The 14,864-nt window shown below is 63.0% G+C and overlaps 1 protein-coding gene across 6 annotated transcripts in view; it reads left to right on the top strand.

Moving 5' to 3' along the window:
• The window catches only part of KCNQ1 (potassium voltage-gated channel subfamily Q member 1), a 307,094-nt gene that overhangs the window by 88,197 nt on the left and 204,033 nt on the right, over window positions 1–14,864 (top strand). For all 6 annotated transcript variants that reach the window (XM_082749162.1, XM_082749163.1, XM_082749164.1 and 3 more), the window contains 4 exons: window positions 1,399–1,509; window positions 2,159–2,254; window positions 3,793–3,915; window positions 4,757–4,901. In XM_082749162.1, coding sequence (XP_082605288.1) covers window positions 1,399–1,509; window positions 2,159–2,254; window positions 3,793–3,915; window positions 4,757–4,901 — 475 coding nt within the window. The remainder of the gene's footprint in view (window positions 1–1,398; window positions 1,510–2,158; window positions 2,255–3,792; window positions 3,916–4,756; window positions 4,902–14,864) is intronic.

The following is a 14,864-nucleotide window of genomic DNA, read 5'->3' as shown; positions in this document are numbered from 1 at the left end:
CTGCGTGGGAGGCACATTTGTGGGTCCGCGCCCGCCTCCACCGGCTCAGGTGTCTCATGTCCAGGACAGGGCCATAGGCAGCACCAGGCGTTCCATGTTGGGGGGGGGGGTGGATGTGTTTCTGAGGGTCGGTGGCCTTGTGGAAGTCCCAGGACCCCAAGCAGATGTATCGTTAGGCTGCCGTGGGCTCAGCAGTGCCCGGCCACGGCTGCCCCCAGCGCTAGAAGCTGAGCGCTTGCCCAGACTCACCTGCCCGCTGATGGGCTCGTCCTGCCTGCTCCTCCCACCTGCTCCAACGCTGTGGGTGGCCCCGTGGCTGTCCCTGCCTGGCCGTGGCCACGGGGTGTCTCCCACCCTCTGAGCTCCACGTCTGGTGGGGAGTACCCACCAGGGTCCCGGGATGGGCGGCCACTGCCACAGACCTCACCGTGTCCTGTCTGGCTTCCCCTTCCGTTGGCATCTGTCCTGTGGGCTGCCCTGGCTCTCTGTCCCCCTGTTGCCCATACGGGCGCCTCGGGGCCAGGCATCGAGGGAAGACTGCGTGCAGACCTTCCCTGGCCGCCCAGAGTCTGTTCTCGCCGGCCTGGCCTGGCCTGGAGGCTCCGGAGGGGAGAAGCCAGGCTGCTCAGAACAGGACCCAGGTGACCGCGGGGCGGGCAGGTGACCGCGGGGCGGGCAGGTGCCAGCCAGGCTCACCTCCAAAGGCAGGAAGCCACATGGATGTTCTGGGCCACTGTGTCTCCAGGTGTGAACTTGTGCCCGCATGTGGGACCCGGGCATCCCTGGTCTGCTGGCCAGGCTCAAAGCCCATGCTTGCAAAGCCCCCGGGCGGCCCCAGGGCCAGCGTCCAGGCAGGCATGGGCCCGAGGGCGTCGGAGCTGAGTGACGGGCACAGCCAGGCTGGGCCCTCGATTCCTGTGGGATGTTGCGTTCAGGCTCATGCTGGAGGCTGCGGCAGCTGATCTCAGATGCTAACGGGACAGGAGCCTGGGGCGGGGCAGTGCCCGTGGTCCCACCGCCAGCTCCGAGGGTCGGCTCCCCCACTGAGAAGGCGGCTTGGGCTGTGTCCGGGGCTCTTGGAAGAAGGGGGACTGAGCCATCTGGTACCCAGAGTGGCGTCAGGAAATGGCGCCTCACCCCTGTCCTCCTGGTCGAGGACCAGCCTCAGTGGGAGCTTCCGGCCTCCTGGGCGGCGGCCCTGCTGTGGGCCGGGGCAGGTGGTGCACCAGGGAGTCCCGCTGGGGCGCCCGCCCCTGTGCACACCCACGGCCTCGCTCCTTGCGCGGCCTGGGCTCTGGGAGACGCGGCTGTCCTCTGGGCAGGAGCCCCGTGACAGCAGGGGGTGGGCTCGGACCGGACGGTCGCGCGTCCTGAGCCTCCGGGGGGCCCCTCTCACAGGTCACGGTCACCACCATCGGCTACGGGGACAAGGTGCCGCAGACGTGGGTTGGGAAGACCATTGCCTCCTGCTTCTCCGTGTTCGCCATCTCCTTCTTCGCGCTCCCGGCGGTAGGTGCTGCCTGGCGGGGCCGCCGCGCACGCGCCCCCGGCGGGGCTCCCCCGAGCTTGGGGCCCACTCACCAAGGCGCCCCCGCCTCCTGCCCCCAGAGCGCCCTTGGCAGCGGGTGTGGGCAGTGGTCAGTGGGGGCCTTTGGTAGCAGACAGTCGGGTGCAGGCACGGATTCACCCCGAGGGGACACGGGGAGGCCCCAGCAGCAGCCGCCCCACGATGGCACAGGCAGAGTCCCTGCACCTGCTGGAGGCCCGAGCTAGGCCTTGACCCACGTCCTCCCCAGAAACTGTGGACCATGAGGTTTGCACCTTCTAGTTGCCCGTGTGGGCACACGGGTCCGTGTGTCCCTGTAGGGTGTGGCCGTATGTGACACGTCACTCCCCACAGGCACGTGTATGGATTCCGTGCACGTGGGATTCCGTGCACGTGCCGCACACATGGGTACGACTGGTCTCTGTGACGGACGAGGGGCTTGCTTCCCACCAAGCTGGCACGCAGCTGCAGACCCTCTCAGACGGGGCTACCTTACGCCCAGGCTGGCAACCAGGTGCCTGCCCTGCGCCCCTGGCACCTGCCGTGTCCCCCAGGCCGGGCCGGGCAGTGGCTGCCTGAGTGGACATGAGTCCTGGTCTCGCTGCTTCCCAGGGGATTCTCGGCTCTGGCTTCGCCCTGAAGGTCCAGCAGAAGCAGAGACAGAAGCACTTCAACAGGCAGATCCCGGCGGCCGCCTCCCTCATTCAGGTGAGGGCACCCGCCGTGGGCGCGTGGTCGGCGTGTCACACCCGCCAGATCTCAGCAGCATCCATTCTGAGATCCCAAAGCTGCTCTCTGCTGTGATGCTTGGAGCAGATCCCTCCAGAGTCGAGATGCAGACTGTGGGCCCACGCCAGCTAGTGGGCCCGGGAGCGCGGGCTGCTCGGCTCCCTCCTTACAGGGTCCTGCAGAGGGTCACATCCTTCAGGGAGGGCCGGGGGACAGGGATGCGCCCTGACCAGCTCCCGGACAGGGGTCTTTCCATGGGCCTCTCCCCTCCCAGCCACAGAAGCCGACCTTGGCGTCTTGTTCCTCAGCCTCCTTCCCCCGCCCCACCCCGCCCCACCCCACCCCTGCTCTGCACTGGAGCAGGTCTAGGAGAGAAAAGGGAAGGGTTCCCATGTGGCCGTCCCTCAGGGGGACCGGGGTCCTGCTTGTGCAGTAACCCAGGACTGGATGCCCGCTAGGGACGCCCCGGGGTCCCCCCGTGGGCCCCCCGTGGCCTCGTTGCCTGTGCCCTGTGCAGCCCCGTGAGGGACGCCAGCCATCAGGCGCTGCTCCGCCTGGGAGCCAGAGCTCAGCCTCGGGCTCCGCCGCGTGCCTCTGAGGCCCTTCCGGAACCCGCCGTCTGGGGCCTGGACATGGACCCGGACGGGGAGGAAATAGCAGAGGCCGTAAAGCTGCGGGGCTCGGCCCCCATAGGCCGGCTTTTATGGTCCCACAGCCTTCTTCTTTCGGGGAGACCATAAATCAGGCCGTAAAACCAGCCCAGGCTGCTGTGGGCAGACTGCAGGCGGGAGCGGAGTGCGGTGGACTCCTCGTGGAGTCTGGTGCCTTGGGGCAACCCTGCGAAGTCCACGCTCAGGCAGGGTGTTCAAGGGGCAGCGGGCACGCCTGCGTGTCCCCGGGAGGTGGGGACCTCAGTTCCTGGGCAGTACGCTCGTGGGCGTGACACGTGCCCGCCGCTTGGCAAAGTGGGCCTCAGAGGGTCAGGCCTGGGTGGCCTTTCCCGTAGGTGGCATTGAGGGCTGCCCTGTCGGCCCAGGTTCCCATCATGGGGGGACGTCACGGCCGCCTGGGACCTTGCCAGCGCCGCTGCCAGTACAAGGCCCCCAGGGTGCGTCCTCAGCGGCGGCTGTCCAGAGGCTCCCCGTGACTGCAGATGGCACCGGGCCCCAGGACCCTGCATTTGGGCCTCTGAGAGGGGCCTCGCCGGCTGCCACAGCCCCGGGTGTTCTGTTTCTGAGCCCATGTCTGAACCTGCCGTCCGCACCCGCCGGCTGTGGCCGAGGAGAGGCAGCGGCAGGTGTCTTTGCCTCTACGAAGGGGTCAGGCTGGGGGAGGGGGTGGAAGGTGTGTTGGGGTCCCAGACGAAGACCCGCGCGGCGTCCGAGCTGGGAGGCCAGGCAGCGCATGAGGCCCTGGGAAGTGGGGGGCTGGCCTGCAGGCTGGGGTGCCGGCAGCTCCCACTGGAGGCCGTCAGGCGGCCGGGCCGCTGACCGCTCTTCTCTCTTCTACTGATGCAGACAGCATGGAGGTGCTACGCGGCCGAGAACCCCGAGTCCTGCACCTGGAAGGTCTACGTCCGCAAGCCGGCTCGCAGCCATGCTCTGGTGTCCCCCAGCCCCAAGCCCAAGAAGTCTGTCATGGTAACAGCCGCTGCCTGCCCCCCGGACGGCATCCCTCGCTAGCAGGCCCGGCTTTGACCCTGGGTTCAGCTGAGCTCTGTTAGAGAAGCCCCACCGCTCCGGGCCCAGGGTGGGGGTTGGGGAGCATGACTGGGTGCTGCCCTGCCAGGGTCCCCCTGGCCCCGGGGGTGTGTGGGATGGGGGCTACAAGGCCGGGGCTGTGGGGAGCCCGAGAAGGAGCCCCAGGGTGCAGAATGGGCCGGGATCTGGTCTGTGGTGGCAGAGAAGGCTCTCGAGAGGGCCCTGGTGTCCGACTGTCTGCGGGGCGTGGTGGTTGTCGGTCGGGAAGGAGGTGGCATCCCAGCTCGGGGAAGAGGCCTGAGGTCGTGGTGCAGGGGGGTTGGGCAGGCCTCGGGCAAGGATGTCGTTTGTGGTTGTCCGCTGTGGTGAACGAGGTGTCCCTGCTCACACCTGGTGGGGATGCTCAGCTGTCCCCAGGGCCCCTGCACCCTCCCCATCCCCCATCTCCTCACCATTGACCCTCAGAGCAGCTCTGCCGGCCCCGGACCGCCCGCCGGCCACCCCGCACATGCCGTCGCTCCTGGCCGCCGTGTTGGCGTGCGCCCCCGTGCGCTCTGGGACGTTTACCTGTTGGCCCGGCTTCTGGCCACCTCCCCCTTGGCCCAAGCCCCCCGCAGGACCCCAGCCTCTCCGCAGGGCCATGGCCCCCCCCGTCTGCATGCACCAGGCCAGTGCTTGGCCCTGAGGCCTGGCTCTCTGGCCGGTGCCCAGCGGGGACTGCCAAGGGGTTCTGGGGCTAGCGGACGCCCAGGAACCATTGGCTTATTGCTTGTTGTTTTAGGTAAAGAGAAAGAAGTTCAAACTGGACAAGGACAATGGGCTGAATCCCGGAGAGAAGGTGCTCACGATCCCCCACATCACGTGTGAGCCTGTCTCAGAGGACCGGAAGCCAGACCACTTCTCTGTGGACAGCTGTGACAGCTCTGGTGAGAAGCCTTCGCCCTGGGTGGAGGCGTGGGGACGGGGATGGGCACTTGGCTCCTGTGGACCTGGCGTCTGCCCCGTGACATCCTGCCCCCCACCCTCCAGCTCAAAGACAGGTCCTTTTGAGAAGGTGGGACCCCACCCTGTTCCACACGCCGGGCTGGAGGGGCCAGCCCTGCCTCAGTCGTGATGTGCGGCGCCCCAGGCTGGCAGGATGGAAGCGGCCCCGGCGTGTTGACCCCCCGCGCCCAGTGGAGCGCGGTCGGGACCTCCAGAGCCCTCTCTGTGCACCTGCCCTCGTCCCCTTCCTCAACACCGCGTGTCTTTGCTTTTCGGGCATTTCTGTGTCCATCTCTTCCTTCTGGGACCGCTTCCTGGCACCCAGTGGAACATGCCCGCTTACCGGGTGCTGTAAGGGCAGAGTCACAGTCTCGGCTGTGGCAGAGAGGGACAGACTCACGTTGGTCCTGACGCTTTGTGCTGACGGGCGCCCGGCCCGCCAAGTGCTGGGTTCTCAGGCGGCGACCCCCTCATGCATCCCCCTGTGTGGGGTCCCAGTCCCCTGGCAGCAGGGCGGAAAGCACTCCGGAAAGGGGCCATGGCCGCTCCCTGCGCCTCGGGGCTGCCTGTGGGCCGGGCCAGAGCGCCCACCCCGCTGGGCACTGGGCCACCGCGGCCCCATCCCATGCAGTCGGGATTCTGCTCTGGCCTGAATCTGGCCACTTCGCTGGTGAGTCCCCAGGACGCGCTCCCCGCCCGTCCCCCGGAGTGGGCACAAGGGACAATTGTGCCAACAAATGCCCGGGCCCCCCCAACTCCGGATCCAGGGCAGGACCATTGTCGCGGTGCAGATGGGGGCTGTGCACAAATGCTGACGGGCGGGTCGGGTGTGGGGGGCAGCCTCTCTGCCGTTCGCTGAATGTGGGGCGCCGCATTCAGACTGTTTGCTGGTATGAAGTGCCCAGGACGCCTGCAGAATGGTAATGAGGCACGAGAGCGGGGAAGCCAGGCTCCCTTTGTGAAATGCTTTTGCACGGAGGAGTTTTGCTTTCCCACCGACACCATAAGTCAGCCCAGCTCGAGCCGCGGTGTTGCCGTAGCCTGAGCGCTTGGCCTGGCCCCTGGGGACCCTGCGTGGCCCCCAGCCTGGGGGTGGTGGCTGAGGCTCTCCAGAGCCCTGGTGGGGACAGGGAGCCTCATCCCGGGCAGATGCAGTCACCGGGAAGGGCCCTAGCCCCGGTCCCAGCGTAGCAGGGCGCAAGCAGCCAGGCTAGATCCTCCCCCGCCCCCGCCGGAGCGACACCTTGCACCCAGGCCTCGCCACATGCACAATGTGGGTATGCTGAGGGGTGTGGGAGGCAGGCGCCCTCCCTGTCCCGGCTCTGGCCTGCGCACGGCCCCCCACTTCTGCGGTTTCTTGAGCCCATGGAGTCTCTGGGCTTCTGTCCTGTGACTCCTAGGGTCCTGGGAAGGGCGGTCCACCCACATTCGTGGCCTCCAGAGCCTGGTCTGCAGCCCTGTCATTCCTGAGCAGATCTCCTGTGTTCGTGGCAAGGGCCCTAACTGGCCGCAGGAGGAACGGCGGTGGTGGCAGGCAGTGTGGACAGCAGGAGCTCTGCCTTCGGGGCTCCCACCCTTATGCAGGTTCCAGCCCCCCGAGCCCTGGCTGCTCACACGTCCTGCTCACCAGGGTCTGTGGTCCGGAGCCCACCCCGTGCAGGGCCATTGGGACGCCCCGGGATTGAGGGGCAGCAGGGCCTCCTTGGCACCCGAGGAGGAGGAAGGGCCCCAGCAAGGGCGCTGAGCCTGTGGGCCTCGGGGGGACAAGTACTGGGCCCAGCCTGGTCTGGCTCAAAGGCTTTTTGGAAGAGGTGGCATCCGTGCTGGGTCGAGCTGTCTGGGAGAGAGGGAAGGAGCTGTGGCTGGGATGGGGGAGGGGGTAGCCATGCCCCTGTTGCTCTGTGTGGTCGACAACCTGGGCATACCGTGTGCTTTCCTACTGCACCCTGGGAGCGAGCCCACCTTGCCCGTGGAGAGGCCTACATGGGTTCCTGGTGCGCGGGTGCGGGCGTGATCCTCCCTTCCAAGACTGGAGCTTGGCCCCGGAGCCTGCAGATGCTGGGCGGGCTGGTCCCCGAAGTCCTCAGAGCACTAGTAATCATGGCCAGCTTTGTGTTCTCCAAGCCCCACCCAGGACGGCATGGATGGGGAGTGGACAGGACAAGCCAGTGGGCCAGGCCAGCACCTGCAGTGCCATGGTCCCTGTGGGGCTGGAGGTCGGAGGAGCCAAAGCCAGTGGGAGGGGGCCTGAAGCCCCAGGCAGTGTGGGTGTGACTCCCAAGGCAGGGCAGAGTGGACTCGGGGGGTACTGGGGAAAGGGAGGCCTCCCCTTCCATTGCACACTCGGCAGAGGCGAGCCGGTCCAGGGAGGCGCTGATGCAGAGCCTGGCCCACGGCGGTCAGGGGGTCTGCTTCTGCCCGCAGGTCATTTCCAGAAGAGCCTAATTCGTAGCACGCCGTTGGCAGCCGGCACGGTGCCCCTGGCCGCACACGCCAGGCCTCCCCTCTCGCACTCCCCTCCGGGCAGCAAGGGTCCGATAGCGCCCTGCCCGCTGCCGTCTACGGGCCTCCGCCAGGTCCCACCCCGCGCCCCCACCCATGCTGCCGTGCCCCATGTTTGTGTTCTGCCTTTTTAAATTCTCTGCGTTGGTCGCTTGTGTGCCATCGACCCCAACTCGTGCTCGCCGGCAGGTTGGCTGGGTTTCTGCTTTGGTGTTTGGGTTTAATGTCCTTCTTCCTGAAGGGCTTTCAGTGGTTCCTTCAGGGGAGGTCTGCACGGTCAGCTCGGTTTTCGTCTGTCTGAAATTGTCCTATTCTGCCTCTGCCGTTGGGTGGTGGTGGGTTGGGGAGGAGGTCGCGGGCTGAGGTACGGACGTCGCGCGGTCTGGCGTCCGGGTGTTGTCCAGCTCCTTAGTGCCACGGTCACCCCCGGGACTCTGGCGCTAGGTCGTGTCTCCACAGTGGAGCCGGGCGGGTGCGGCAAGCTCTCTCCATCCCGCCGTCCGCTGTGATCCCTGAATCTGAGGGTCCGTGTTTCTCCCACGGTGCACACATAAGCACCAAGGATCGCTGCCCTCGTGGTTCCGACCGGCCCTGGGGACGTCGGCTCAGCCGTCTGTCTGCCTCAGCTGTCCCTTGTATTTTCCTGCTCCGTCTCCCGGCCACCCCTCGGCGGCCTCTTCCCGGGTCGCCGGCTGTTCCGTTGTATTTTCCTGCTCCGTCTCCCGGCCACCCCTCGGCGGCCTCTTCCCGGGTCGCCGGCTGTTCCGGTGTGTCTGACCCACTGGGTAGTCCCCGCTGAAATTGCCAGTCCCCGGAGCTCCGTCCTCCATGCCGGGCGCCCTCATCCGTCGTGTGAGGGCTTGCTCGGTCCTTGCAGCCGGTATCCCCCTCGGAGTGCACGACGTCGAGTCAGTCAGTCACTTGAACGTGCTTATGTCATCACCTGTGTCGTGACATCATCATCTGTGCCGTGACGTCGTCACGTATGCCATGACATCATGATCTACATCACAGCGCCATCATCCTGGTCACGGCGTCCTTCTCCATGGCATGATGTCCTCATGTGCATCACGATGTCGTCATCCATGCCACGACGTCACTGTCCACTGTCTTCGGAGGGTCTGTCTCTGTTAGCCGTGGCTTCTGTAGCATTCCCACAGCGGCTCGTTCCCTGTGGTCTGTGGGGGTCTCTAGCGAGGGCTCCCTTATGTCCTCTTGAGGGGACATTGCTCTGGAGACATTGTCCCCTGGATGGGGGTAGCCCCGTGAGCCCCTCCAGACGTCTATGGAGCGGGGATTCCTGGACGCCTGCGCACTGCGAACACCGGCCCACTGTCCCGTGAGAAGCCGCCCGTCCCCACGTGGCGAGAGCTGACACTTCACTCGTGCCCCACGAGCACGGGCTGCCGCCAACTGGCTTTCTCTCTTCTCTGCGCGCGCCGCCCCTGGCCCGGTGGGTTGGTTTCTGCTTCTTTGTTTCTGCGGCTGGAGTCTGCTCGCGGCCGCTCGTCCGGCGTCTCTGTGCCCCGCTCCTGCCTGTGCTGGCCGCAGGCCCGGCTCTTCCTCCGGGGCGCACCGCAGCTCCCCCGGTGAGGGGATGCCCGGGACGGCCAGGGTGCGGGGTCAGTGCTGTGGCTGCTGGGGCCCTGGGGGACCCACGCAGAGCCCGTAGAAGACGTCTGTCACTTCAGTCAGCTTTGTTGGGGAGTTTATAGAGAGGGGGTTTTGATGGCATCAGTTTCTGGCTGGAAACAGAAGTCCTCGTCTTGGGGACAGAGAGAGTGTCCCTGGCAGGGGAAGCTGGGATCTCCCTGCTGGCAGAGGGCCGGGCCGTGATGCTCCAGGCCGGAACCCCCTGCGGCCCCCTCAGAACCAGCAGGAGGATTTCAGAGGCTGTCCCTAGAGATTCTGAGTCACAGGCCTGCGGGGAGCCCAGGAGTGTGTCTGTAACGTGCCCCCCACTTACTCTGGGGACTATCCCTGGGGACCCCGAGCACGAGGCCCAGCCCTGGCTACAGGGGACCAGAGCAGGGGTTCTGTGACCCAGGTCTGTCTCACCTGGGTGCCCTCCTGGCGCCCGCAGCAGGTCCGGGTCAGCCTTCCGTTACGAGAGCCCCCCGCGGAGAGAAAGCGCAAAGGAGTGAGCTCCGTGGGTACGACTGTCAACACGTCAACGCCGGCCGGGACCGTCACCAAGAAAGATGGGGTGCTTTACCCGAGATCAGGAGCACGACAAGGACAAAGGCACACCGCTCTTGTCACCCCCGGTCCACATGACCCGGGAGGCTGTAGCCGGTGGAACACGTCGTCGACGTCCGGGGTGGAGGAGAAGAGGGGAAGCCCTCTCCGTGTGCGGGTGACACAGTTCTCGGTGCAGAACCCCGGTGTGTGGGCAAGATGACCACGGAGCGAGTGCGTGAGCGGAGGCAGGTCACACGCAAGCATCAGTTCTACCGCGGCGTTCTGCGGCAAATAATCTGAAGCGGGCGCCCAGGGGCTCAGCGGGCGGAGCCTCTGCCTTCAGCTCGGGTTGTGATCCCGGGGTCCTGGGATCGAGCCCCGCATTGGGATCCCTGCTCAGCGGGGAGCCTGCCTCTCCCTCTGCCCCTCCCCCTCCACTCAGGCTCACTTTCTCTAAAATTATTTTTTTAAAGGCCAATTACTATAATGTTAAGAACACGAAATACTCAGAGGGCAGTCTGACGGAAGGTGCGAGTGCTGAGCCCTGGAGACCCGTAAAACGCTGCCAGGAGAAGTCCCAGAATTCCCCGGGGCCGGGGAGAGCTGCGCCGCGCTGCTGGGTCACCAGCCTCACGCTCATCTCTGAACTCAGCGCACCAGGCATCAGAATCCCACGGGCGTTCTGCGGAAACGAATGAGCCGGGTCTGAAATTTGCATGGAAATGACCCTGAAGTTCCAAAACAACGTTTGAAAATGAGCAAAGTTGGAGGGCCAGCCCTAGCACGGAGCCGAGTGAATAGAACAATGGCAGAACAGAGTCTGCGTAGACCTACGTGCTGTGGGGACAGGCGACTTTTGACGGAGGCGTAAGGGCGGGTTGGCAGAGGAAGGATGGTTCCAGCACACCGTGTGGGGGCGGCTGGAGCCTCCACGTTTCCAGTGGTGAGCTTGGAGCTACATCTCCCCACATATCCAAGAATCAACTTGAAATTTATCACGGAAATAGAAGCCTGAGAGTTACAGACGACGCGGAGACAGTCTCCGTGACAGAGTGCTGAGCTCGTCAAACACGACCCCAGCAGCATGAGCCCTGATAAGAACCAACCGTTTGGACTTTTCAGAATTAAAAACCTCTCTTTGAAAGACGGTATTAAGAGGATAAAAAGATAAAGGCCAGACAGGGAGAAAATATTTCCAAATCAGCCATCTGATAAAGGATTTGTGTCCAGAATATGAGAGGGATGCTTATGGCTGAGTAATAAGATGAAAACAAAAACAGGCAAACGGTTTAAACAGACACTCATCAAAGAAGAGAAACAGGGGCGCCTGGAGGGCTCAGTCAGTGAAGCATCTGCCCTGGGCTCTGGTCATGATCCCAGGGTCCTGGGATCCAGCCTCATATCAGGCTCCCTGCTCAGATCCCAGGGTCCTGGGACCCAGCCTCATATCAGGCTCTGCTCGGCGGGGAGCCTCTGCCTTTCCCCCACCCTCTCCCCCCTTGTGCTGTCTTTTTTTGCTCTCTCAAATAAGTAAACAAAATTATTAAAAGAGAGGGAATATATTTGATATCATTCGTTATTAGGGAAATGCAATTTAAAATCACAATGAGGGGCCCCCGGGTGCCTCAGTCGGTGGAGCATCTGCCGTTGGCTCAGGTCACGGTCTCAGGGTGCTGTACCACTCAGAACTAACTAAGAATGAGCCACGAGCACACACGACAGCTTTGGATAAATGGCAGAAAAATTATGCTGCATGAAGGAAGCCAGACAAGGAGAAGGGGAAAGAGCTCGGAGGGTCTTATTCTGTTTGTATGAAACTCTAGGAATCGCAGACTGCTCTAGAGAGAGGGCAGGCCGAGCGCTGTCCTGGGATGTATGGGGGTGGGGGTCGGGTTGGGGGGAGCCCAGAAGGCCACAGAGAGACCCGGGGGGGGGGGTGTGTGTGTGACCGGGATCCTTGTGATCCTGACTGTGCCGACAGTTTCCTGTGTCCCAAATCACCAACATTGTACACCTTAATCACGGGCAGTTTGTTGTGTGTCTATGATGCCTCGATGGAAAAAAAAAAAAAGATATTTTGCACAGCAAAAAATACCCCGAGTAATTTTTTTTTTTAAATAATAACCTGGGGACGATGGTCCCATACCTCAGGCTCATTTCATCAGGCTGCGGGGACCCTGTGCGTCCTGAGGACAGAGGATAGAAGACAGAAGCACAATCCGCGGAAGAAGACACTGAGCTTCGGACAGAGGACCAGGTGCTGGCAGCCTCCGTCATGATCACGGGGAGGTCAACTAAAGCTTTGGGGGCTTGACTTCTCTGATGGCTGGTGGCCTGTGGGCCGGCGAGCTTGGGAAGCCTCGGCCCAGCCGTGGACGCCGGGAGGATGTGTCAGGACCGCCGCTTTGGAGGCGCAGAGGGCGGTTTGCGTGAAAGCTCAGGACACACACCGCCCCCCGCAAATGACCCGTGGTTGGGGACTGATTCCTGCAGTTTCTAAACAGCAAAAGATGGCGAACCACCAGCATCCCCAGATGGAGCTCAGCTCCCGGGGGGTGTCGTCTGCGCACCCAATAGCCACTGACCGCGCGAGAGGGTCCCCTCCGCGCTGAGGAAGGCGGCATCCCTGGCAGCCTGCACCTCGGGCTTGCAAGAGGACACCGGCCCGCAGGTGTGTGCGGATACAGGGTTGGAGGCAGGGCAGCTCCGCCAACCTCTCCCTGCGGCCTGGGATCCAACTTCTCTGAGGCGCGAAGGCACAGAGGCACAGCAAAGTTGGAAAACCATCTGGGCTGGTGCATGTGTTTAAGGAGATCTTTAATCTCCTTTTAGTCTGTTTTATGCTAATTTGTTCCAAATCAGCGTGCTGCCTCTCTCGGAGGTATATTCATTGCTATTTAATCTTCGAAGGTGGCAATTATGTTGCCACTGGGAGCAACAGTTACTTCTAGTGCCTTCCGTTCTTTCTTCTGCCCTGGGCAGCGCATGCTGTTTCGGCTCTTACGGTTTTGCTCCCCACCGCCCCCCATCTCGTGAGTGGTTGGTCTGGTTTATCTTCTGTTATTACAGACTTTCTTATCCAAAAACTACCTTTTTGCTTTTTTGCTTTCTGTTTTCCCAACCTGGGCTTTTCCATTGATTCATTCCCTTTCTTGGTTTAATTCCCTTTTTTTAGAAAAAAGCCTAACGAAGAACGGCAGCGGGCTGATGCGAAGTGTGCGCTGCGGGCGCGGCAGACGTGGACGTGCTCCCGCCGGCAGGGTTGGCCGACTGTGCATCTTGCCGGGAAGCATGTTCCTCGTCTTTGCTTTCTTGATCGTGTTTATGTTTTGACTTTCTCTTTCATCTGAAGAAATGTTTTCTCACTTTTTAAGCAGAACATTTTTTTTAAAATCTCTGTTCCAGTTCCTAATTTAACGGGCTTATAGGGGGGAAGATATGGCCTTTGAAATAGATGCGTTTTTCCAGTAAAGATTTTCTCTGTGTCCAAGTACAAACATGAAAGCATTGCTTTTGTAAATGGTCTGCGGGCCTAAGTTAAGATACATTCTCTATCTGCAAAACACAGACTTTCATTTGTATACACAGATAAAACCTACATTGCGACAGAGCTCGCTCACATGCGCGCGCGCACACACACACACACACACACACGGGTACACATCTGTGCCATCAGCCCCGTCCCACCTTTCCTGGCTTTGGTTACTGCTGTTTTTCAATCTGACACCCCATTCTGCCAAATTTGGGAACAGGAGAATTAAATCCTCCTTCCTTTGCAATTTTGACTTTGGAAGTGGAGGGTCAGACCCGTGGGGTACTCCTGAGCACAACCTCACGGCCAGGGGCTCTGGCCTTCTCTGCTGTGTGACCCTCAGCAAGCCGCCGCTTTCTCTGGGCCTTGGTTGCCAGACCTGCGAAATGGGGACCCTCGCAGGGCTGCAGCCCGGGCTGTGGGGCCGACCGAGTGAGTTAGGACATGGGAGTGCCCACCCTGGGCCTGTGTCTCGCCGGCTTCCTGGGCCCTCTGGCCGTCCTCCCCTGCCATACAGCCCCCGCTCCGCCAGGCTCCTCACACCGCAGATCTCGGGGCGGATCTGGCATGGCTTCTTGAAACTGTCTTGTTTTATGCAGCTCTGGCGCTGGGGGCGGTGCGCAGGCTTTGGTGAGATCTTGGGTCCTTGTTCGCTTGGTGCCCTGCGCCTCTGGGACCCCCATGAGTTGTGTGGGGTTTGCTCTGGTCGTCCCCGTGCTCTGGCTGGAACAGGGGCTGCTCGCTGCTGTCCACGCACGTGGCCTCCGGTCACTCCTGCTTTCCTGTCCTTCCCCTTCGGTGCACACACTGGGGCGGCTTCAGGGCCACTGGGGCCGTCTGTCCTGAGGTTCCGGCCTTTTCCTCGTCCTCCACCGTGGCCACGAGCCACAGCCTCTCCCCGTGCCAGGCATCTCCGTTGCTTCGGGCTGGCCCAGTCTTCCAGAAACCTCCCCCGAACCCCATGTCCAAGTCCTCTTGTTCCTTTGTCCTCGTGGCCGAGATGCACGAGTTCACTAGAGGCTACATAACAGCGTACTACCGACCGCGCGGCTTAAGCCACAGAAGTTTCTGTGGCTGTCCCAGAGGCCGAAAGACCAGATCGAGGCATGGCCTGGGCTGCTCCGTCCTGGGCTGTTGGAAAGCCACCTCCTCGCCTCTACTCACAGAGCCCCTCCCCGGTGTCTGTGCAGCCCGGCCGTCCCTCTCTCTCCCTCGTCCAGATTTCCTGCTTCCATAGAGACACCAGCTGTAGCGCGTGGGCACCGCACTAATGGCCTCACAGGACCCTCCTTCTCCAAAGGTCACCTGCACGGGTGCTGGGCTAGGGCGCTCGGAACTCTGAGCCTCAGGGACCCGCTCGGCCTGTACCCCTGGAGCGAGTGCATGACGGACATCAGTGCGGGCTGCTCGGTGTCGCCCTGCCGCAGGGGGCCCCCCTCCCTGGCACCCCCTCCAGCCGTCGGCAGCAGGGCAGCGTTCTCTCTGGCCAGAGGAGGGAAGGGGGGCTCCGCCCCAGCAGCCCTGCCGACATCTGGGGCCACATCAGACTTTGCCGTGGGGCTGCCGTGGGCGCCACGGGGTGGCGGGCAGCGTCCTGGCCTCTGGTAGGGCCTAGCAGCAGTGCCATGGTGTTCCGACGAGCAGGACGTCCCTAGATCGTGCCGAGTGTCCCTTGGCGGGGACGGGTACT

This window comes from Mustela nivalis (assembly GCF_964662115.1).
Source record: "Mustela nivalis genome assembly, chromosome: 9".
NCBI classification, from domain to species: Eukaryota; Metazoa; Chordata; class Mammalia; order Carnivora; family Mustelidae; genus Mustela; species Mustela nivalis.
Note: the sequence above shows the minus strand (reverse complement) of the source record. Positions and strands in the feature narration are given on the sequence as shown.